Raw genomic sequence first — 17,639 nt, forward strand, 5'->3', positions numbered from 1 at the left:
TCCGTCAAGAGGAACAAGTGCGAGAAGACGGAGAAACAAGCGGGAGGCAAGGGGAGAAGAACGGAAAAGAAAATGAGTAAAAAAAATAATAAAAGACGTTGGAACACTCCTATGTTAGTTATTACGCGTAAAGATGGACGGGACGGACGCGCAACGCAACGCAACAACGAGCTGGTGATGCAGGTGACAAGCCGGAAGCTGTCGGTGAGGTGCTCAACTCATACACAATTCATTCATTCAACCGTTAGGTAGCCCTCCAGCTCCAGCTCCAGCTCCAAGCAGCTCCGATAAGGGGCCCGGGATAAGGCGCCCGAGAGGATCCGCTAGCAGCCAGCTAGAGAGAGCACTAACGAGAGCCCTGCAGCTGCATGGAGTGCCGGATCTCAGGGCTTCTCCACAGGACAGGGGAGCCGCTGTTCCGAGGGGATGTTTTCCCTGTTGAAGCCGCGGTACGGCTATTCTATTGGAAGGCTTGCAAAACGTCGTGTCAAGTGATCAATCTTGGACAGATACCTCAAGGACCTATCAATGCACTGTTTGTGTCTTCTATCTACTCGCATATGTATAGGCTTTGACTCAAGAGGTCATCCAACAGTATCACCTAAGGTAGCCGCTGTCATCAGACAACATGAACAATGACGCAGAGCCAACAACGATCGAGCATCAACGGTCGCTCACGATGTCATCTTTCTGCAGCAAAAGACGCTCGGATCAGCCAGGTGCCTCTGCTCAGGTCCTCTTAGTCCATGTCCAATAATGTTGTGCAAACAGACAAACGCACGATACACTCGAATCTCTCCATCTTCATCTTCATCTTTGTCCTCATCTTCATATCCAGCCTGAACCCCAGTAAATGCCCAAGCTCAACTTTTATGTATTGCATCCGTCCAAGCCACCCCAAAGACAAGAAATAGCCTCCCCAGTAACCCATCTCTGCCCATAGAGTCGTCCGTTCAAGGTGCCCTCTATCGATAATCCACCGTTGACCAGATATGTATGCCGCGTCAATGTGGGCGTGCCTCGTACAAAGGTCTCATCATCCATCTCCCAAGTCCAGTCTCCTCCGGTAACCATTCCAGCGGAATACCAGACTGCAAACATCACTCTCACGCTTTTTCTGTTGTCCACCCTGATTGGCCGCTTCCTTCACGAACCAGAGTGTCCTACTCGGAAAGCCTTGTAACATTGGGCCACTTGGCCAATGCTGCCTGCCTAAACGCATTGACTTCTGCGCTTCTCCACGACTTGAGGGTCTCCAGAGCGGCTACGGCATGGGAAAACGTCGCATTGGCATGATCGACAAGGCCAGCAACCTCCTTCTCGCACTTTGCCAAGTCAACACCCAGCTGGAGCTTGGCCTTGATGGCGGAAAGCACATGGAGGGGACTGTCCTGGTGCTTTGCCTGGAAGGCCTCGTTGAACTTGCTCAGGTCCGCCGTCTCCTCGGAAGGCTTGAATTCCGCCTTCAAGGTCTCGACAACTTTGGGCGGGAGGTCTGACGGGGGGTTGTCGAGCAGCTTTCGGAAGGCTACGACCTGCTCGTGCACTCTCGGATTCTCGGCGTCGATGCCCAGGGCTCGGTTCAGGCACTGGAGTGCGAGGACATATTTTTCTGCTCATTCGTTAGCCGCGGTCTCTTCAGAGCGTTTGGCAAATTATGGCTTACCTCGGCGCATGTAGACCTCGAAGCCGGCAATCTGCGCCTCGATGCTCTTCGGGCTCGACTGCAGCATCGGTCCCAAGAACTTCATAGCCTCACCCAAGGGATCTGTCGTTGCCGCCAGTGTCAAGCCCAGAGGGTCCTCGTCCTTCTTCTTCGCGTCGCCTGCCTGGCCACCCTTGTTTGGATCCTGCTTGGCCTGCCTCTCTGCCTCCTCGCGCTCAAGACGCTGCTGCTCCTTTCTCGCCTTCTTGGCCGCCTTCTTCTTCTCCAGGGCGTCTTCTTCGCTCACTCCATTGGTTCCGTTGGCGGAAGGCTTCTCCGCCATCTTCAGGTAGAGATTGACCGCGTCGAGAGCCACCCTGGTGTAGACTGGGTGGTCCCGGAAGTGATCCTCCCAACGGACCATGTCGATGTAGGCTCGGATCTGACCCTTTCTCAGCGAGAAGCTGTGGAAGTCAAACTGGTCATCCTGCCAGACGTCAAAGATGTTGTTCAGGGCATGGAATCGCTTCAGTGCAAGGCCGGTGTTGCCCTGCCTGGCATAGGCCTCTCCATCCTCCGTCAAGAACCAGATGCACTGCATTTCGAGCAGGTCCGCAAGGGGGCCGCCGACGGTTTCCGCTCGCGTAAAGAGGCCAACCGTCTTGAGCGCCTTCTCGTTCTCGTTATTCCGCAGCTGGTACTTGGCACACTTGCTGTTGATGTATCGGTCCTTCAGGTCGAGCTTTCGCGCCGTGTTCATCATCTCTGCGGCCGCCTTGATGTTGCCCTCGTGCTTCAGTATCCTGGCCTTGGTCATGTGGAAATCGACGCTCTTGGGGTCCTTCTCGATGGCCCGGTCGACATACTCGTGGGCCTTTGCCAGATCGCGGCTCATGTGGTAGTTGTAGTGCTGGGCCAGGTAGTAGAGCGCAGCGGCCTCTCCCTTGTCCTTGCTCTCCGAGTCGATGTCCTGTGACGTGATGTACTTCTCGGCAATCTCCCTCAGAGTATCCTTCTTGAACGAGTCGGAGTACAGGTGCTTTAGGTTGGCAAACAGAGACGGAACTCCCTTGTTGAGCATGAGCGTTAGGTACGATTCCGCGACCTGCCGGAACTCGTCGCCTACAAACAACTTGTTAGACAGCTCTTCGTTCGAAACAGACAACTCACTCTCGGCCGAGATTGGTTACTTACCGCTGAGGAAATCGAGAGGGGCTCGTCGAGCAATGTCGCAGCGAGGAAACTTGGCAGCATACTCATCGTAAATGGCCTTTCGTGCAGCCGCATCATCGGCAGGAATCTCCAGGGCCTCTTCCAGCTTCTCGTAATACAGGGTGTGCTCCGAGTTGCGGTCGAGGAGGAGTCGGTAGACCTTGGCAGCCTCTTCCTTTCGTCCCAGCTTGAGCAGGTAATCGGCGCGGCACTCCAGCACCGCCAGGCGATCCAGGTTGTGCTTCGCGGCCGTCTCCAGATGGTCCAGGGCCCGCTGGTAGTCGCCCTGCTCGGCAATGATGGAGTTCTTGTACATGACCGCCTCGGAATGCTCAATGTCGTATCGGGAGGGCGGCGATTTGAGGGTGCCCTCGTATGTGGTGAGGACGTTTTCTGCCTCGGCAAGGTTTCCAGCCAGATGGTGCGCAATCGCCAATGCCGTCCAGCTGGACCGCAGCTGCGGCCTCGCCTGGAGCATAGCCGTCCGGCTCTGGATGTAACCCTGGTAGTCACGAACGTGCACCTGGAGAATGGCCAGATCCCGCTGGATCTGGGCAGAGCTGGGATCGAGCTTGAGCGCAAACTTGTATGCCTTGATCGCCTCCTCAAAGTTCTTGACCGATCGGTAGAGCAGGCCGTAGACGTGCCAGCAGATGTGGGACTTCATGTCCACCGTCAGGGCCTCCTTTGCGAGCGGGAAGGCCTCATCGGACTTGCCCTGGCTGTTGAGGATCAGGGCCTTCATGGCCATGGTGTCGCCATGCTTGGGGTGCTTCTTGAGGATCAGATCGGCCGTCTTGAGGCCTCGCTTGTACTGCTTGTCCTCGAAGCTGCGGATGATGGTCCGGAACTGCGCCGCTTCCTTCGGCGCCAGTGGTTGAGGCATCGTGACGAGAGTGCTGGCGACGGCTCAGACTAAGAGACGGTTGATGGAACGGGCTCGATGAGTGCGCGGTGGATAGTGCTGGTTGTAACCGGACAGGCAGGCAGTCAACCAAGCAGCACAAGATGTGTTGTCCTCGAGTCGAGACGAGGCGAGCTTCAGCCGAATCAGCCCAAGACGTTACTAAGGCTGTATTTACTGTCGCGTGGCTCGAGGGTCAGGCAGGCAGACGGAAGCAGCCAATCGCAATCTGGTAATGCAGCAGAATGGCGTCTCTTGTGCACAATCGAGGAGATGTCGGGTTTGCCCTCGTCTACGGCCGTCTCGAGCGTCGGTGCGGTTTCTCGTCAGGGCTGAGCGGGTGCCTGCAGTGCCTGAGTTGGAGGCCAGAAATCGGCGCAAGAAGCACGGCAGGACAGTGGGCATGGCAGCCGGCTGCACTTCGGCGTTGGCCTCCATGCCTCCGCCAAATCAGAGCCACGAGGGTTGAAGGGAACACCCCACCATTCGCAACCCCGCCAAAAGAGCTCCAGCTGCCTCTACGAGTTTGTGTTCAGCGAGTTGGAGACCAGCTCTCCTGTAAGACTCACTCGGCCTGGACGGAACTATGTGCGACTGTAGGTAGGCGGCCAGAAGAGATGACATTGAATGGTCCATATATAAGGGAAGAAAATGTTCGCCTTGTGCCATAAGATTGGTGTCTCATGAGTGTCGGAGATAAGTGGCATGACGTGAAGCTTACCTACACAGCTTCAGGTTCAGAACTGGATCAGATGAAGAATGGGGGGGTATGTCATTTACACTCAATGAGTGCTTGTAATCCTAATGCTACATATGTCGTTATATACAAGTTTGATATCTATGTCCAATTCACAAGGTATGTTCAGTCCACGCCCAACATCATACACGCGGCACCACGACTCTGCAGCAGACAGGATATTGCTGATGGCCATGATGTCGCCTGTTGTCATAGGTCGATCTCACCCTGTCCTCACTTGTACTTCTGCGCTTCCCAATCGCCCATAGCATCCTGCCAGCTCTGCCCGGAAGCACCGCATCTGCCTTGGATGACGTCCCACGTTCTGTTGCGCACGATATTCTCGACGGCTCGTTCCTGGCGCATGAGAAGGGCGAGGGACTGTGTTCGAGGTTCCCGAGGGAAGAATCGTCCCGAATATGGATCTAGGCGTTCGTCGACAATGCGCTCTCGATTCTTCTGAGTCTCCAGCGCTATCACGGCGGCCTCTGGGTCCGAGGGATCCGGGCTGGTTGCGACAATGCCACAATAGCTGAGCACGTCGGCTCTGGCCTTCCACGAGGGAAAAAGGACTTCATCTTTGAACTTTTGACATGCCTCGGGATCGATTTGCTCGGTGAACGACCGCGGGGTGCGTCTTGATGTCGAGTTAGGATCGAAGCCCGTCCGCGCCGGCGTTACCAGGGCATTGAGGTTCTGGGTGATGGAGTCGTCTATTGAAGCTCGTGACAGTCGCAAGAAATCTGACCAAGTCAATCAGCATAGATGCCAAAGAGAAGAAAGACCTGACGTATCACATACCACGAACCGTACCAAAGGAGAAGCAAAATTGAGGCGACAGGCGAGGCTGCTCGGAAGGCTGCGACATTGTCGGCTCCCGCTTCTCCGGACCACCCACAGCTTCCGCCGGCGGAGTGGCGCCTTTCCACAGAATGCCCGCCACAGTGAAGTGGGAAACGGAAGAAGTCTGGATGATACAAGTATTCTAGCAGTGTGACACGGCCTGTTGGGCTGTGCTCGTCACGATTGTCGCCGGGGATATCGAAACGAAATGGTTGCCTGGGTTGAAAGAGTGACGCGAGCACCTTTGAAGACGGATGACATCTGATGCGCCTCAAGAGGTGCAGCCGCCGTGCCGGGAGAACTGGGGCGAATCTCGGGCCAACATAGACCCGCCTCGCTGGCCTGGTGCTTCTGACATGGGGGGCGTACGAGTTGTTCCAATGTTATCAACAGCGGGAATACCTGGGCTTTAAAAAGATATAAGAGAGAAATGCTGCGCTTTCATGTAATCGCTCTAGAAGGCGAGGTAATATTGGCATTGTTTTTCTAGAGGTTTTCGAAATGCATCCTTGACAAGCTGCAGGGCACCTACGAGTTTGTGCTCAAGTGAAAGAGCTGTAAGGGTACGGCTACAGCTGAAGAAGGCATGCAGCCCTGCAAAGCGGTGCTGAGGTACGCGTAAATCCGAGCCGAGATTGGGACACTGCATACGGTAATCGATGGAACATGGCCTCTTGTGGAAATCATGACGAGCTCATGCTTGCTACTAGTAGTAGCCTCGTCTTCCATGTGAAAAGACGACGTGGACACACACTGATGCCTTGTTCCGCACATGTTGGCCATCTGTTCTTGACAGCCATGAACTGCCAGGCACCAGCAGCAGCAGCAGCTGTTGAGCCAAGAGATAGACCCTATTAATGATAAGCATCATCTTATGCGTCTCAGGGTCTCTTCAAAAAGATATGCATACTATCCCAAGACAAAGACAAAGAAAACAATGACCACACCAATCTCACCCACATGGAAATCCGCCTGCCTCCCGCTGCAGCTTGCAATTCCGGCTCGTACTCGTATTCATCCCGCCCGATCCCCCCCCCCCTAACAAGATGATGCCCTGAGCGCCGCCCAATCGCAGCGGCAGCAAGGCACTAAAAGCCCAGGTTAACGCACCCCACACGGACGGCGCGCAACCCAGACCGGGTAACATCGATCTCCCCTGATGACGATGGAGGCTTGTCGCGTGGCCAAAAGTGAGTGACGTGCTGGAAGCTGAGGCTGCCTTGGTATTACTGGTATCTGTTTTCTACCTACGAACCAGACCTGTTGGTTCCTACCGAAGTACTGTGTCCTGCATTGATTAAACGCCTGTAAATGGGCGGTCTCAATAGACTAGACACTCTATTCTTAATACCTTATGCATATAGACTCATTCTGTCCTTTAGTTCATCTCAAAATCGTGGCTTGCAACGTAATACTAACGCCTTTGAAGCACAAAGCAAGCATCAAACCAAGGCAATCTGGAAGGGATTCCTGGCGCGCTGCCTGGCAAGGAAGAAACTAGTCCCGAACCAGGATCTGCACGCACACACACATCCAGCACCCGGATAGTGGGCTTGCCTCCTTTAATAACAGAACCACCAAGTCTCATCTCATCTAAGAACCTCTCTATTTTTTTCCAAGACACAAGAATCCGCAATCCTCTTCCCTCCCTTTATCTTTTGGACTATCGTCTTCTTTCTCTTCTGCATCTTTCTTCTTCTGTCGGGTTGCCCCCCCTCGGAATCTTCCCTTGTAACCTTATAATCAACCCTCATTCGGTTTCATCATATCGACATACTGCTACCATCATCACCAACTGCTTTTTATCCTTTTCAGTCGCATCATCGACTCCGCTCGGCGCTCTAACTAGCTCTCCCGCTCTCGGGCCTCCTATAACCGATACAAGCGAGCGCGTGTCCTCTTCGCAAACCTCTCTCCTCTCCGACACAATCTCCCTCCCGCAACGCGCGACCTAACGAAACCTCAACAAAACACCGACAGCAAAGATGGCGGACGCACAGGCAAGCAGCGGCACTTGGTCTGCCTTCCTCAAGGTTTGTCGTCCCCCCAAGTCCTCGCAAGTCTTGTTCTTCTTCCTCTCCCCCGTACTAACAAAACCCCTGTGTCAAAGTCAATCGCCTCCTTCAACGGCGACCTCTCCTCCCTGACGGCGCCCCCCTTCATCCTCTCGTCCCAGTCCCTGACCGAGTTCTCGTCCTACTGGGCCACGCACCCACCGCTGCTCACGGCGGCCGCCGCTGAGCCCGACCCTGCGCGACGCGCCATGCTCGTCCTCAAGTGGTTCCTCTCCACGCTCAAGCACCAGTACGCCTCGCGCAGCGAGCAGTTTGGCAACGAGAAGAAGCCCCTCAACCCTTTCCTCGGCGAGCTCTTCCTCGGCACCTGGACGGACGAGGCCGGCACCACGACGCTCGTCTCGGAGCAGGTCAGCCACCACCCGCCCGCGACGGCCTACTGCGTGCGCAACGACAAGACGGGCATCCAGCTCGAGGGCTACAACGCCCAAAAGGCCACGTTCAAGAGCACAATTATTGTCAAGCAGATTGGCCACGCCGTCCTCACCGTCCCCGTCAAGGGCAACGGCGACGACGACAAGCAGCTGGAGCGCTACCTCATCACCCTGCCCTCGCTGCACATCGAAGGCCTCATCTTCGGCGCGCCCTTTGTCGAGCTCGACGGCTCCAGCCTCATCACCAGCTCCAGCGGCTACACCGCCAAGATCGACTACAGCGGCAAGGGCTGGCTCTCGGGCAAGAAGAACACCGTCGTCGCCACCCTCTACCCGACCGACAACGAAAAGGAAGTCCTGTACAACGTCACCGGCCAGTGGACCAAGGAGTTTGAAATCTACCAGGGCCCCGCCAAGAAGAACTCAAAGGCCACCCTCGTCGCCACGTACGACGCCGCGGCCACCAAGCAGACGGAGCTCGCCGTCGCGCCCCTCGACAAGCAGCACCCGCTCGAGTCCCGCCGCGCCTGGAGCAAGGTCGCCGACGCCATCCAGCGCGGCGACATGGACTCCGTCTCCGCCGAAAAGACAAAGATCGAGCAGGCCCAGCGCAACCTGCGCACCAAGGAGTCCGCCGAGGGCCAGCCCTGGGAGCGCCGCTACTTCAACGCCGTCGCCGAGGACGAGACGCTCGCCCTGCTCGGCAAGGCCGCAGGCGTCCCGCTCGACGGCGACAGGGACAAGACGGGCGGCCTGTGGCGCTTCGACGCCGAGAAGGCCGCCAAGGCCGACGCCGAGAAGCTCACCGAGGAGCAGATTGCGCGGATCGAAAAGGAGATGCTGGGCCAGTAAGATGACACGTGTGTGCTTTATAACCTACGATCTGGGCGACGATAGACGGCGCAAATGTTTTCGATTGATATACACGCAGGAAGAAAGAAAGGAAAAGAAGGAAACGGACAACAGATGGTTTATAAGGATAGTGCAATTGAACTGTTCTGTTCAGTAACTGAGCAGTCTCGGCGAATACAGGGGCCAGCATCGGATGTGCTTCCGTACCTAACACACGATGGAGGAAGGTCGGTAGGTATGGATATTGGAACTTGGAAAGATGGTATCAGGCGAAGAGAATGATGGATCAACTCTGCCTACGGGTATTCGAGTACGCTGACGGTTTACAAGAGTGTAATTATCCTTAATGTAGAGACGGAAGAGTGCTCTTATTTACTCTTTTTCATTTTGATCCTATGAATAGTGCCACTACTACTATGTTTCAATTGTAACCACTATTTGGGGTTTTTTTTTTTTTTTTCTTCATTCGTTCCAGTCGGCAAAAGCCAATCCGCGATCGTCCCCTTTCTGATATACCAATACCTATGTACGTCAAGTATTCCAGAGGGGATTTTTTTCTTTCTCATAGGATACTACAAGATGAGTAGTTGAAAAAGATGTTCAGCGCAAAAAAAGATGCAGCATCCTCAGATGAACCTCGAAAGCGAACCTCCCACGGCACAGCAGAGTAAATGGCGCTTACAGCTGGTTGGCGGTGTTGAAGTCCTTGAGAGCCTCGGCGACACGCTTGGACATGGTCTTCTCACCCTCGCGGACCCAGACACGGGGCTATATGGCAGTTAGTCACTAGCGTTTACAAAAATTACCTGGTGGTGCATTGCCAAACTTACGTCAAAGTACTTCTTGTTGGGCTTGTCCTCGCCGTCGGGGTTGCCAACGGTGGTCATGAGGTAGTCCTTCTTGTTGAGGACGTAGTCACGGATACCGCACAGGTAGGCGAACTGCATGTCGGTGTCCATGTTGACCTTGACGACACCGTGGCTGATGGCGTCGAGGTACTCCTGCTTGGAGGAGCCGGAGCCGCCGTGGAAGACGAAGAAGACGGGCTTGTCCTCCTTGGCGTTGATGGCGGCCTTGACGTGGGCCTGGTGCTTGCCGAGCAGCTCGGGGTGCAGCTTGACGTTGCCGGGCTTGTAGACGCCGTGGACGTTGCCGAAGCCAGCGGCGATGGAGAAGTAGGGGGAGATGGGGGAGAGGGTGTTGTAGATGTTGAGGATGTCCTCGGGCTGAGTGTAGAGGGAGTTGTTGTCGACATCCTCGTTGTTGACACCGTCCTCCTCGCCTCCGGTAATGCCAATCTCCATCTCGAGCCACTGCTTCATGGGGGCAGCGCGCTTCAGGTACTTGGCGGTGGTCTCAATGTTCCAGTCGACGGGCTCCTCAGACAGGTCGATCATGTGGGAGGAGAAGAGGGGCTCGCCGGTGGCCTTGAAGTAGGCCTCGTCGGCAGTGAGCATGCCATCGAGCCAGGGCAGCAGCTTCTTGGCGCAGTGGTCAGTGTGCAGGACAACGGGGATGCCGTAGGCGGGGGCGATGGATCGGATGTAGTTGGCACCGGCAATGGCACCGGCGATGGAAGCAGCCTGGTCAGTGTTGTCGACGCCCTGTTTTCGAGTTAGCACATGGGCTCGAAGTCGACTCTCAAGATGAGGCGTTTTCTTTTACCTTTCCGGCGAAGTAAGCAGCACCGCCCTGGGACATCTGCAGGATGATGGGGGACTTGGCATCGCGAGCAGCCTCGAGAGAGGCAACGACGGTGGAAGAAGAGGTGACGTTCTAGAGGAGCTCCTGTTAGCTGCGAAGCAATCTGGGGAGCTCATGGTCGATACGTACGATGGCGGGAATGGCAAACTGGTGCTCGCGAGCGTACTGGAAGAGTCTCAGGACGTCATCGCCGACGATGACACCAGTCTTGCGGCTCAAAACATCAGTGACACCCATTTTTGCGAGGTTGTGTGTGGAATTGATTGTCTGAAGTGAATTCGTAGGTTTCGGTTCTGCAGGCAGGTGGATGGAAGAGTCCAGGTCAGCAAGCTGAGGGGTCCCTAAATAGTGTGTCTGAGAAGCGTAGGAAGCGGTGATGGAAGGGAAGAAAAAAAGCTAGTTGCTGGATGGTAATGGCTACTCGTAAGAGCGCGGGGTTTTTTCAATCTCGAGGCTGAGCTTCGAGTTATCGATAAAGGGAGATGGGAAATGGCAGGGACCAAGGAGGGGCAGCTCCGTTCAACGGAACAGGGCAGGCCTTGAGAGATTTGCATCGAGTGCCGCGTCCCTCAGCGCGGTGGGAGTGGAGATGGCATGCCGCTGGCTGAGGCAGACCTGAGTCGAGCGAGCTGCCATTTGCCTCGTCCCGCCTCTGTCGTCATGGCCTCTCGACCCAATTCCACACCAACTCTCCTCCGGCATCGTCATGTTTCGCATCGTATCAACTCGGTCGATTCGATCGATTGGTAATGCCTCTCCCCTCTGGTGCTCTTGACTCTCCCAGCCTTGACTGACTGCTCGTCGCTCGAATGCTGGCCGTTCTGTCGCTGCTGCTGGAAGACATCATGGTGGGGCAGAGCTGCGTGGATGGAGGGGCAACGTGGGATGGCGGAGGGGCAGAAGGATGAAAAGCTAGAGGGAGCATGGCTGAGACTTACAGTAGTAGATTGGCTGAATTGCTGGATGGCTGGTATAAGGTACCTTAGGCAATTGACAAGTCGTTGGGAGAGACGCAGACGAGAGTTGAGGAATGAAGATGAAGGAAGAAAGAAAGAAAGAAAGAATCAACGGGGCCGGCAGAGGTCCTGTCCTTGTATTAATCTAGATGCAGCACGATGTGGAAGCCAAGAGAAGAGCGGGGCACCCCCCGTCAGAAGCAGCTCCAGCGTCCCAGGCCGTGTGACCTCAGCGCTGCTCCTGCTGGCCGGCCGCTGGAGCTTGGGGCCTCGGAAACATGCGGGATGCCGGAATTGCTAATGATGTGCGGTGATTTGCTGCCGGCGACTCGTACCTTGACATGGCCATGATGTCAATTGTGGAAAAAGACAGAACTGACAACCTACTCACAAGCCGGGGCCCATACATATGACTGTTTTTGCCTTGTGTTGCCTGGCGAGCAAGCAGGTTTGACAGGCTATGACAGGTCAACCACCGCCAACTGCTCGCTCACCTTCTCTTCTTACCTACTAATCAATGTATTATGCCATGGCGATGTGATGGATGCTTCCACAAATGCTAACATCATAGTGGATATAGCCATGAGCATCCAGAAGCAGTGGAGGCAATGATCTAGAACATGGGGCTCGTCCCGAGTTCTCCCAATGCAGGGACCTTGGAGCCGGCGCCGAGCGAAGCCATTCGGAACCTGGAGCCAATTGTGCCATGGAAACGACTGCATGGACACGGCTATGATGCAGTTCGGGTTAGACACACCGCCATGTTGATGCAGAGTAGGTAGCCGAGGAATTGGCTTTGACTTGTGCCAAAATCTGCTTCAACCGTCAGTAGGTACAGGTACTGACTGGTAGAGAGAAGAAGAAGAGAACAAGCACAGCCGGCTGGAAGTCTTTGCCGATGCTTCCCGCACCGTCTTGGCAGTTCGGGTCATCCCAACAATACGACAATGTCCTTTCGACCTGTGGCTTCAGTACGGGCAACAATCGCTCCTTCACCTGAAACTGAATGATAGTGAGAACATCTGGATAAGTGGTAGTATAGGTACTGGAACCAAAATCCCATGGCAGGTTATGTGAGGCAGATCATGATGGTAAGAGGGAGGCACCATCAGTACCTACCTACCTACCTAGGTAGGTAGTTAGCCGTCGGTCTACTGGAATATTAATGTCTACTTTTAAGAGAGCAGACCTTGATTCTGAGAGATTTTCAGCCAGAGGTTCAGTCTGCTCCAACATCAAATTACCTCTCTCTTTATATCCGTCCCTTTTCCCGTCACATGTCTTTCTGTTCCTGGTGAATGTGGCTGCTGCGTCGAGGTTTCGAGGTCGTACCTACCGTACTTGGCCAACAACCTGCCGCTTAGATAAGCCTTTGTCTGGGGCTCTCTGGCGGGGAACTTCACCTGTCTGATGCTTGATGTTGTTTACTTGACTTTTCTCCTCCATACCTCTTCCGTCTCTCCGCCCTCGTTCAGCAAAGCATGATCAGGCCATAATGCCAGCCAAGGGCGGACGACATCCTTCAGGCCCGTGGGGTCGCCTCAAGCCGGTTGAGCAAGACCCCCTCGAAAGTATCGGCCTTCCGTCCAAAGGCGACACCAGGTAAGCCGGCAGACGCCCTCACACGTTGCCCGTCTGTGCTACCCAGGACCTCCATTGACCGCTGCCCGTTAGATTGCTGGACTTGAAGACGCAAGAGAACTACTATACCAAGATAGTGGAGCGGTACATGACGTTTTGCTCTGATGCCGGCCAGCGGGATGAACTGCTTCGGAGGTTCTCGTCGTTGGTAATCTCACCTTCTGATCCAGCCCCGGCCCCGGCCCCGGCCCTCTCCAGCCCTCGCGCTCTTCTGCCCGCAGTCACTGATGAAGCATTGCAGAGTTCTGCCAATACCAAGGCTCTGTCCGATGTCATGGCTGCTCTCAGAAAGCTCAGGGAGGGCATCGTCGCCTCTAAGCGGGCCGACGACTTTGCCGTCCAGGCCTATCTTTTCTGTATCCGGCTGTCCATACTTGTCAAGCATCCTGAGTCATACCACCCAGCCATACTTCATCTGCTGCGCTCAATTCACCCGCAGCAGCCGCTCACGTCCGTCGAGCTCCAAGAGGTGGTGGCCTACCTCGTGCTGGATACGGCGTGCCGGCGAGGACAGCTGGCTGAAGCATATGCACTGCGGCGGCGATATGCCCTCACAGATACAAAAGTCAACGCCGCACTATCAGCACTGGCACACGATAACTACGTCTTGTTCCAGAAAGTGAAGAGGAGTGTCGACGGGCATCGGGCAAAGCTCATGGAGTGGGCCGAAGGCGATGTGAGGATGCACGCGCTCAAGTGTTTTGGGAGAACATATCTGTCGGTGGATCTCGACTTTTTGGAAAAGACGACGGGTTCCAAGTGGTCGGACCTGACGAAGAGTGATGGTGTTGGCTGGGACCTGGAGGGGAGCAGGGTGGTGATACGCAAGGTCAGGGCGCGATGAAGGCAGTGCACAGCTTCAAGACACATGGGAGATGGGGGTGCTTATGATGCTCTGCAATCTTATCTGGCTGCTACGCTCCCATGGTGCCGTGCTGGAGATGCGAGTAGCTGGTAGGCTCCTCTGACACCTGGCGTCTGTCTGCCAGCTGGCCCCCCCGACAGCGCTCGCTTGAACGCTCCGGCCAGGCGATATTCACCCACGACTCGCCCTCGAGGACCCATAATCAACCATTCACCTTACCCTCGTAACGGAGCAGGTAGCGGCAGCTGCATCGAGGCCGAGGCAGTCCGACCCCGGATTAGCGATCTGCAGGCAGATAAGAATCCATCTCAGGCACGCACGCACCTCAGCCCTCGATTCCACCGAGGCTCAACCTCGCTCTCAAGAGGCAGCGCACCTCTCTACTACCAAAGGGCTCTGTTCTCTCCAGCCCCATAACAGATTTCAACGTCTCGCCGGTAGTTTTGTACCGTCCGTACCCAGCATCTCTGCCGTTGCTGCTTGCCATGGCGCCGACGAGAAAGAGGACAAAAACTGCGCACTCGGATGATAGAGGCGCTTCGGTGCTTCTGGCAGACTATCGCACCGCTTGGCTCCTTGCGTATGTATCTTCAGGTCCTGTTTGCATCGAGTTGGCGTGTTGTTTTCCCATCCTCTGCCTGAATTTCGCAACGACTCCGAGTTTCGCTACGGGCTGCTGCTAAGCTCTTGATGCCTTGCCAACCGCTTGAGCAGCTGTAAACTAACGGACGAGGCAGATCCGACGAGCCATCGGCCAAAATCATCTGCAAGAATGAAACCTTCAAAGTCCACATGAGTGTCATCAAGCAGCATTCCGAGTATTTTGACACGTGCATAAACAAACCTTTTGCCGAGGCGGATGGCGTGGTGCAATTCGACGACATTGAGCCACGATACATGGCCTTTTACCTAGGCGTGGCGTACAGCTACTCGTCCATCTTGCCGCACACGCCGCCGGCTCCGTCCGAGAATCCAGAGGCCAAGGCGGTGCGCACGCCTCTCCGCGACTTCATCGAGGTGTACAAGCTCTGCGACCGGTTCATGAGCGCACAGATGGGCGACTTCATGCTCAAGTGCATCCGGACGAGCATCGGGGACGGCCACCGCGCGCTGTTCCGCTCGGCTGCGGATAAGGACCAGCAGAAGGCGCTGATGAGGGATTTCGCCGACGGGTACGAGGCGCTGGAGCAGGGGCACGCGGTGCAGAGGGAGCTGTCGGAGCGCATAATAGAGTACTTTGTCGAGGGCGTCTCTTATGATGCGTGGGACGAGTACATGGAGGAGGTGATGAACCGGCCCATGTTTGTGGCGCAGGTGTCCAAGGGGTTTGCGAGGAAGCTGGCGGAGGCGCTGGCAGCGAGGCACAAGGTGAAGCGCAAGGAGCTGGGCGGTCCTTAGCGGTGGGGAAGTGGTGGATGAAAAGATGGTGATGAAGATGAGCCGGGAGAGTCAGAGCCTGCGCTGAAATGGAAGAGAGCGTGTGTACTGCGGGTTTCCGAGATTTTGGACTGGTGGGTGGAAACCGGAGCGAGGTCCAAGGGATGAGAGTTGCTACACCAATTTTGGCCTGAGGCTTGCATGAGAGGAACAGCAAGACGAGCAATCCGTAGCTATCAAGCAAGGTAACGATGCAACATATCGCTAGTATTAGCAACGGTCGCCCTTGCTCGGCTACTGTTTCCCTTGCGTCAAGGTGTTTACAGAGTGCTAGAACCGCGAGTTGAGTAGACGGAAAAGGCAGTGGATTTGAGAATCGAGGAGATTGAATCATGAGCAGCCATCGCATTGCTGCTTTCAGTAGGTATGTACAGGTAGAAATGGATTAAAAAGACATTCAGAACAACTCCGTCCCATGATCCCTCTCATCCCCGTCCAACATAGAAAACCATCTAGGTGGATGAATCACCTAGCCATGCCCAGTCGCCAGGTATAATAACTCCCATGCCCGATATGCTTCGCTCAAGAGGCATCGTCCTATCATCAAAACTCCCAATGCAAGCAAGCAGTCCCCTCCCTTCTCTCTTCATCTCGACCATTTTGATTCGCTCTCATCTTTTGTTTTTCCATGTTTCGATGTCGAGGGCATTTACCGCCTCGCATACTCGGCAACGCCCCTTTCGAGATCCTCCAGGCTTTCTCTGCCGCCGTAGAGGTCCTCCATCATGCGCTGTCTGCGCAGGGACTCGTTGTCTTGTTCCTGCAGAGCGGCGCGGATGTCCTTTGCTGTGTGGCTGTGCTGCTGCTGGGAGGAGGAGGGATGTGAAGAGGAGGAGGAGGAGGAGGAGTAGCGGGTGAAGTCGAGGTAGGTTTTTGATGCGTAGACGACGGCGGAGATGACGACTGCTGTTTTGAACCTTTGTTTCACGAAGAGACGTGTTAGTAAGGTTGATTTTTTTTTCCCTTATATATGTGTATGTGTTTATATGTTGTAAAGTTGGTCCGAGTGAGGGGGTTTGGATTTGTTTACGAAGGGGGGGAAGAGGATTGTATAGAGGTTACTTACCAGCGTCGGATGGGCGCTCGGCGCGGCGAGGCGTGGAGGTGTGGCAAAATGGAGGGGTGCACTCTTGCGGCGGTTGAGAAGCTTCTGGTTACGGGATTCATTTTTGTGAACTGATAGTAATGTGGTTGCTGGAGGGTGAATGCGGTTCCGTGTATTGAGATAGTATGGCGAAGCGACCGCGTGAAGAGAAAGATTGAGTGCTGGATTTCTGTAGCTGGTGGTGGTGGTGGTGGCGGTTGTTGTCGGCAGGTAGCTTTTTGCTCACGATGAGGCGAGGGTGTTGGATAGTGTGAAGTAGATTGGAAAGCTTCAGGTAATGAAAGGGCTCTAGTATATATGGTTTGAGAGCTGCGAGCTGGGGCTGGGTGCGCCACCGGCTATATAAACTTGTCTCGAAAGGAGGACAGGGAAGGGAAGGGCAAAGGTGGTGGTAATGGTGGCTCAGCTCAAAGTCATTTGCCCATGCAATAATATCCACAGAAAGAGAAGCAGAAGAGAGAGACAATGGGGGGAATCATGTGAGTGAGGACCCCCCGGATGTGCCATCCGCCCTCCTACTACTGTAGGTATAACACACAGACCTTCAGGCCTAATACATAGTAGAGCCACCTGTCGAACCACTCGCCCTCTCTCTTCATATGCCGTTAATATGAGTCGAGAGGTGTCTTAGTCCACAACGGCGTCACACATCCACAAGGGGACAGGGATCGTGTGGATTAGCCGCGGCGTCCGATTCGACGGGACAACGCGGGGAGGGTTGGGACTTGCGTGGGGATGCCTGGGGCCCTTTGTTTTGTTAGTATTAGTACTACTAGCTTCTTGGTGTCTCTTCCGAGGTTATTCATGTGTTCTGTGCCTTGGTGGAACTTGGCTTGTGTCTGGTGGTTGGTTGGTGGTTTCATTTGGAGAGTACATACAAAGTGTTAAATACGGGGGAAAGGGAGAGGGAGGAGGGAAGCTGTGTTTGCGTCTTAGTCGATAGGAGGCACACTCGCAAGCAAGAAGTTATGGTCTGTCTGAGTCGATGCCCGCATGTGCGTGCATCATGCAGCATGCACGACTTGTCACAATTTTCTTGTCTTTTCTGCATCATACTTGCATACAGATTATCGGCAGTTGTCCCTTGTTTTGCTTGTTTGCCTCGTTGTCGGAAGAGGGCTCTGATCCTTTTTGGTTCTCACTCTGATGTGATGTGGTTTCATGGCTGGCCTGATTTCGGCTGGCGATGCGACAACAATCGTGTGACTATTACACACACTCACTCACACACACACACACTTGACATACCCCCTTTTCTCCCCTCCTCTTGTGTGTGTGTGATGAATTCTA

At 54.8% G+C, this 17,639-nt stretch overlaps 7 protein-coding genes across 7 annotated transcripts; 3 read left to right on the forward strand and 4 right to left on the reverse strand.

Annotated features, from left to right (window-relative positions):
- Positions 1-1,163: 1,163 nt before the first annotated feature.
- On the reverse strand, positions 1,164-3,743 carry TRIREDRAFT_68479 (uncharacterized protein; the record flags this gene model as incomplete). Its single annotated transcript, XM_006968716.1, has 3 exons — positions 1,164-1,612; positions 1,667-2,767; positions 2,840-3,743. 3 exons carry the CDS (start codon positions 3,741-3,743, stop codon positions 1,164-1,166), a joined length of 2,454 nt encoding a protein of 817 aa, XP_006968778.1.
- Positions 3,744-4,570: 827 nt separating this feature from the next.
- TRIREDRAFT_81473 (uncharacterized protein) lies at positions 4,571-5,365 on the reverse strand (the record flags this gene model as incomplete). The annotated part of the gene is made up of 2 exons (XM_006968717.1): positions 4,571-5,240; positions 5,299-5,365. 2 exons carry the CDS (start codon positions 5,363-5,365, stop codon positions 4,732-4,734), a joined length of 576 nt encoding a protein of 191 aa, XP_006968779.1. The 3' UTR covers positions 4,571-4,731.
- A 1,960-nt stretch (positions 5,366-7,325) lies between these two features.
- Positions 7,326-8,641, forward strand: TRIREDRAFT_68492 (uncharacterized protein; the record flags this gene model as incomplete). The annotated part of the gene is made up of 2 exons (XM_006968655.1): positions 7,326-7,373; positions 7,451-8,641. 2 exons carry the CDS (start codon positions 7,326-7,328, stop codon positions 8,639-8,641), a joined length of 1,239 nt encoding a protein of 412 aa, XP_006968717.1.
- Positions 8,642-9,319: 678 nt separating this feature from the next.
- TRIREDRAFT_23200 (fructose bisphosphate aldolase) lies at positions 9,320-11,357 on the reverse strand (the record flags this gene model as incomplete). Its single annotated transcript, XM_006968626.1, has 5 exons — positions 11,284-11,357; positions 10,475-10,638; positions 10,307-10,417; positions 9,472-10,245; positions 9,320-9,409 (listed from the first exon to the last, which is right to left on the reverse strand). Exons 2-5 carry the CDS (start codon positions 10,580-10,582, stop codon positions 9,320-9,322), a joined length of 1,083 nt encoding a protein of 360 aa, XP_006968688.1. The 5' UTR covers positions 10,583-10,638; positions 11,284-11,357.
- A 1,439-nt stretch (positions 11,358-12,796) lies between these two features.
- TRIREDRAFT_68548 (uncharacterized protein) lies at positions 12,797-13,786 on the forward strand (the record flags this gene model as incomplete). The annotated part of the gene is made up of 2 exons (XM_006968656.1): positions 12,797-12,903; positions 12,976-13,786. 2 exons carry the CDS (start codon positions 12,797-12,799, stop codon positions 13,784-13,786), a joined length of 918 nt encoding a protein of 305 aa, XP_006968718.1.
- Positions 13,787-14,292: 506 nt separating this feature from the next.
- On the forward strand, positions 14,293-15,205 carry TRIREDRAFT_68497 (uncharacterized protein; the record flags this gene model as incomplete). The annotated part of the gene is made up of 2 exons (XM_006968657.1): positions 14,293-14,387; positions 14,545-15,205. 2 exons carry the CDS (start codon positions 14,293-14,295, stop codon positions 15,203-15,205), a joined length of 756 nt encoding a protein of 251 aa, XP_006968719.1.
- A 470-nt stretch (positions 15,206-15,675) lies between these two features.
- On the reverse strand, positions 15,676-16,637 carry TRIREDRAFT_123686 (uncharacterized protein). Its single transcript, XM_006968718.1, has 2 exons — positions 16,311-16,637; positions 15,676-16,161 (listed from the first exon to the last, which is right to left on the reverse strand). The coding sequence occupies exons 1-2, from the start codon at positions 16,409-16,411 to the stop codon at positions 15,894-15,896; spliced, it is 369 nt and encodes a 122-aa protein (XP_006968780.1). The 5' UTR covers positions 16,412-16,637; the 3' UTR covers positions 15,676-15,893.
- Between the last annotated feature and the right edge of the window lie 1,002 nt (positions 16,638-17,639).

The sequence above is a fragment of the Trichoderma reesei genome, assembly GCF_000167675.1.
Source record: "Trichoderma reesei QM6a unplaced genomic scaffold TRIREscaffold_25, whole genome shotgun sequence".
NCBI classification, from domain to species: Eukaryota; Fungi; Ascomycota; class Sordariomycetes; order Hypocreales; family Hypocreaceae; genus Trichoderma; species Trichoderma reesei.

What these genes read in the sequence shown, in the direction of transcription:
- TRIREDRAFT_123686 (XM_006968718.1), bottom strand. Translation starts at nt 16,411, where the DNA reads ATGAATCCCGTAACCAGAAGCTTCTCAACCGCCGCAAGAGTGCACCCC. An exon ending in CGAGCGCCCATCCGACGCTG is followed by an intron (nt 16,162 to 16,310) that starts GTAAGTAACCTC and finishes CGTGAAACAAAG; the next exon opens with GTTCAAAACAGCAGTCGTCA.